A 4765-nucleotide genomic window follows, 5' to 3' on the forward strand; every position below is an offset into this window, starting at 1 on the left:
GTAGCAGCCCATCTTGTTTTAAATGCTCAGTGAAAGTGTTGAGACTAAAATCAGTGACTTTCAAATTACCTTCTTTGTCTAAAAGCAAGTTCTCTGGCTTGAGATCACAGTGTTAGGCTCCACGGCTGTGGCAGAAATCGATGATGGAGATGAGTTTTTGGAAATAGGCTCTTGCCACTTCTTTTAAGGACCAAATTGGTGGGTTTTAGAATTTTTTGGACCTAATTGTTCTTTTCACAAATCTCAAAGTAGGTTTGTGAAATTTACCTTTTTTTTTTTTTGATAGGAGAGTAACTAAGTAATCACAATAAGTTTTTTTCTTTTTTCTTTTTTAGAATTGAACACAATAAGTAATTGATTATTGAGGATATATCATTATGATTTCCCATACTACAAAAGTACAAATGCCAATCTCTGTTAAAAATAAATGTTTCTTGTATTAGGTAGGCAAAGTTAAACTAGTACGAATTCTAAATTTATCTATAAATAATAATAAAAATATAATGGAGTGAGTCTATATATTAAAGCCTTGAGGAGGAAGGAAGAATCTTTCACTTTGATTTTTGATATCCAGTCTTCTTTAACTACCTTTGGTCACATTGTTTTTGCTTATACTCATAAGTTAGGTAATGCTTTAAATAAGGGTTTCTCTTGTGATAGGGTTTGAGCGACGCTCTCTCTAGAACTTGTAGAATAGTGAATCCCTTTCTTTGTTTAGGTGTTTGTGCATCCTTCACGTCCCATCAGGGTAGTGGTAGGGTGGTTCTGTGTTTTTCAATCCTTTTTTTCAGTGGTATCGTGGTTTCCCTCATGGAAGAAGTGCAAAGTATGTGGAAGAATCTCTCTCTGTCCGCGGATGAGGAGCTCGGCCTTGAGGTGCCAAAATTATTTGGGGACTCCAGATCACTTTGGGCTGGAAAATTTTTAACGCATCGTATGATTAATAAAGAGGCGATGATTAGAACTTTCAGCCGCTATGGCGTACTCGTAAACCTTTTCGAACCCATGAGATGGGAGATAATAAATTGGTGTTCGAATTCGAAAATGATGTTGATTTAGAAAGGGTCATGGAGTATGAACCATGGACCTATGACAAACATTTGGTGCTCTTTCAAAGGATCGAAGACTCTACAACCATTTCATCCCTCTCTTTTATTGAGTGTGCTTTTTGGGTTTAGATCCATAACCTCCCCATCAAAAGTATGACTCCTGAGCTAGGGTTGTCCATAGGAAAATCCAATGGTAAAGTAATAAGTGTGGCTGATGCTAATGAGAATGTATCCATTGGTCGCGCTCTCCGTGTTCATGTTTCCATTGATGTGTCTAAGCCTTTGAGTAGGGGGCGGAAGCTCTGGGATAAAGGCGTTGGGATTGGTTAGGCATCCTTCCGCTATGAACGGCTCCCGAATTTTTGCTACTAGTGTGTTAGCTTGATGCATGAGGATAGGGACTGTAATTTGTGGCTTAGTAATAGGAATAAGGCATCCATGGAAAAGGGTCAATTTGGCCCATGGATAAGGGCTGAGATAAACTTTGCTAGTCGAAAACCAAAGAGCTCTGCATCAGTGCCGAAGTGTGGGGATGGTTCGCTCACGCTCCAAACAAAGACTCTGCTGGTCTCAAAAAGTCCGACCGGTCACCTTTCTGGCATGGTAGTCGAGGTGGCAAAAGCTGATTCCACCCATCCCAATAAGGTAAGCTCGGTTGTGGCGTCTGTAAGTAATGTACACGCTAAGTCCTTGCTAGGTAATCCAAAAAGTTTTGAAAGGATGTTACAATTGATTGACAGTGAACTGGGATTAGATGCTGATCTCGTGGTCCCACCTTGTGTGGATCTCTCTAATGTGGTAATTAATGCAAAATCAAACCCCCCCCCTAAGAAGCTTCCCGCGGGTGAAGGTCCCAAGACTAGAACTTCTGTAAGTCTCCCTTTGGTGGGTGATATTGGGCCCCAAGAGGAAAATGGGATGAGACACACATTTGCGTTCTCTGCTAGTTGCACGAGGCCTTCTTTCCAGGCCATTTCTAATGTAAATGGGCCTATGAATAAGTCTAAAGCTACAACCCAAGGTAAGTGGACTAGAATTGATAGGCAGCCTACTAATAACCCCTCAGATGAGAATATGGGTGATTTAAACAAGGTAAGGCCTGCTCTTGAAGACCTAAAGCCTTAAGTAAAAAAACGTAAAGCGTCCCTCCAGCATGGTACTAACGTTGATGGTTCTCCATTAGCGTTGGCTATTACTCAGCCACGCCAGACACCATGAATTACCTAAGCTGGAACTACCGCCGGCTTGGGAACCGGCAGCGAGTTCGAGAGCTTTCTGAGTTAGTGAGAGCTAATGGACCCAACTTGGTTTTCCTGATGGAAACCAAAAAGAAAAATTCGTACATGGAGAAGATTCGTTGCCGTTTGAAGTTTGATAACATGTTCCTTGTCCCTAGAAGAAATCTTAGTGGCGGTCTGGCTCTATTTTGGATGAATGATCTTGACTTTCATATTCACACCTTCTCCCCTCACCACATTGACGTAGTGGTAAATCCAAGGATTGATGACGCCTAGCGGTTTACGGGGTTTTACAGAGTTCCGAAGACAATCAATCGAGAAGATTCTTAGTCCCTACTTCACCATCTCAGCTCCCAATTTGTCTTACCTTGAGTTTGTATTGGCGATTTTAACGAAATCACAAGGTTGGATAAGAAGTCTGGGGGGGTCCTTTAAGATCGAATAAGTAGATGCAAGTCTTTAGAGATTGTCTTGATTTTTGTGGCTTTAAGGACATTGGGTTTACTAGGCTACCATTCATCTAGTGCAATAATAGGTTTGATGGCCCCCTTGCATGGGTTAGGTTAGACAGAGCAATTGCTTCAGCGGAATGGTTGCTCTTGTTTCTGTCTATCCACTTACACCACCTATCCGACTTTTCCTCAAACCATAAGCCTATTTGGCTATGCTCTGATTATGTGCATTGTCGTTTTTTCCGCCCTAAAAAACATTTCCGTTTCGAAGAGATATGGACTAAGGATGTGAGGTGTGAAAGGGTGGTCCATATTGCCTGGGATTTGTGCCTCGTTGGTGACCCTATGAGACAAGTTTTGCATAAGGTTAGTAACTGTCAATCTCAACTGAAATTATGGAATAAGAATGTGTTTGGCAATGTTAAAGGGTCTCTAACTTGTAAAAGAAAGTTGTTGGCAAAGGCAGAATCTAAAGCTATTATTGGTCAGGGCATTGGTCAAGTCAAGGTTCTTAGGGAGGAAATTGATAAGTTGATGGAATTAGAGGAGTGCATGTGGAACCAGAGAGCTAAAACAAATTGGCTCAGACATGGCGATCATTTCCACAGCCGTGCCACTGAAAGGAATAAGAAAAATTTCATCTCTGGTCTTGAAGATGAATATGGTACTTGGGTGGAGGATGAGAATATAGTTGGTGAACTGCTTAATGGTTTCTATTCTTCTCTGTTCTCTTCGTCTTGACCTACCGAGTTTGATGAAGTTCTCGAGGGTGTTGAGCCCTGGGTTACCCAGGGCATGAATGCGAGCCTGCTCCACCCTTTTGATTCCTCGGAAGTACAAATTGCTCTTAGGCAAATGAAAGCCAATACAACCCCTGGTCCAGATGGGCTTCTGCCCCTATTTTATAAAACGTTTGGCCAAAAATTGGCTCGAATGTCTCTAATGCTATCCTGGGTGTGCTAAATTCAGGTAATCTCCCTAATGACCTTAACCACGCTTTCCTTACTCTCATTCCAAAAATCAAAAGTTCAAGGCAAATGTCGGATTTCAGGCTAATTAGTTTGAGTAATTGATGAGAATCAACAAGCATTCAAGGATCCATTACATGTTCCAGTTGGGCCTATTACTAAAGCAAGATCCAAAAAGATCAAAGAAGCACTTAATGGGCTGATTCAAGAGATTTAGGCTGATTCTAACGGAGCACATTCCAAACTTGGCTCAAAGGAAGATGAAGGCGTAATAAATTTAATCCAAGCTATTGAGGGCTAATCTTGCTTAATTGGGCATGATTTATGGCATGGATTAATGATTGGTTGATTTTCCAACTCCATATCAGTTAATAAATATTTTTCCTAGTCTGGAGCATCTAATTTTGGACCAGATCTACCTTAATTTTAAGCTTTTGTTATTTAGAACGTTTTTAGCTATTTTTCCTATTTTGGATCTCTAATTTCAGACCAAATCAACTTTTATTTAGGGTTTTATTATTTAGTACGTTTTTTATATTTTCTATTTCCAGTCACGTCTTATAAATAACATGCACCCATTGTAATAGAGACATTATTGAATAGAAAATCAGAAAAGGTAAGGTTTTTCTCTTCTTTTGGTTCTTTAAGAACTATGAACTTATCAGGGATTCTTCCTTGTGGAGTTCAAACTTTATACCTTTGGTTTGTGATTCAATTATAATCATTGGGTCAAGGTGTTACACTTATACCTTTGGTTCGCATTTCGATTATAAACGTTGGGTCAGGGTTTCTATAAAAAATCTGAATTTTAGTTTTCTTGGGTAAGTATTCCAATATTTTTGTTGGGTCTCAAAGCGTGTTGATTGAGATTCGCATCAATAATGTGCTGTATAAACTTATTGTGAAGGTGCTTGCTAATCATTTAAAAAAGTTTCTTCCCCAACTGATTTCGGAAACTCAGAGCACTTTCTTAACAGGTCGCCTCATTACTGACAATATACCGATAGCTTATGAGACTCTTCACTACATAAAGGCCAAGCGTACTAGAAAGATGGGGC

At 40.0% G+C, this 4765-nt stretch overlaps 1 protein-coding gene across 1 annotated transcript; it reads left to right on the forward strand.

The window, feature by feature from the left end:
- The first annotated feature begins 2263 nt into the window (after window positions 1-2263).
- On the forward strand, window positions 2264-3480 carry LOC111987921 (uncharacterized). Its single transcript, XM_024019664.1, has 2 exons — window positions 2264-2536; window positions 3145-3480. Exons 1-2 carry the CDS (start codon window positions 2264-2266, stop codon window positions 3478-3480), a joined length of 609 nt encoding a protein of 202 aa, XP_023875432.1.
- Window positions 3481-4765: the final 1285 nt, after the last annotated feature.

The sequence above is a fragment of the Quercus suber genome, unplaced genomic scaffold, assembly GCF_002906115.3.
Source record: "Quercus suber isolate HL8 unplaced genomic scaffold, Cork oak 2.0 scaffold_342, whole genome shotgun sequence".
Classification (NCBI taxonomy): domain Eukaryota; kingdom Viridiplantae; phylum Streptophyta; class Magnoliopsida; order Fagales; family Fagaceae; genus Quercus; species Quercus suber.

What these genes read in the sequence shown, in the direction of transcription:
- LOC111987921 (XM_024019664.1), top strand. Translation starts at nt 2,264, where the DNA reads ATGAATTACCTAAGCTGGAACTACCGCCGGCTTGGGAACCGGCAGCGA. An exon ending in CTCACCACATTGACGTAGTG is followed by an intron (nt 2,537 to 3,144) that starts GTAAATCCAAGG and finishes TTATGGAATAAG; the next exon opens with AATGTGTTTGGCAATGTTAA.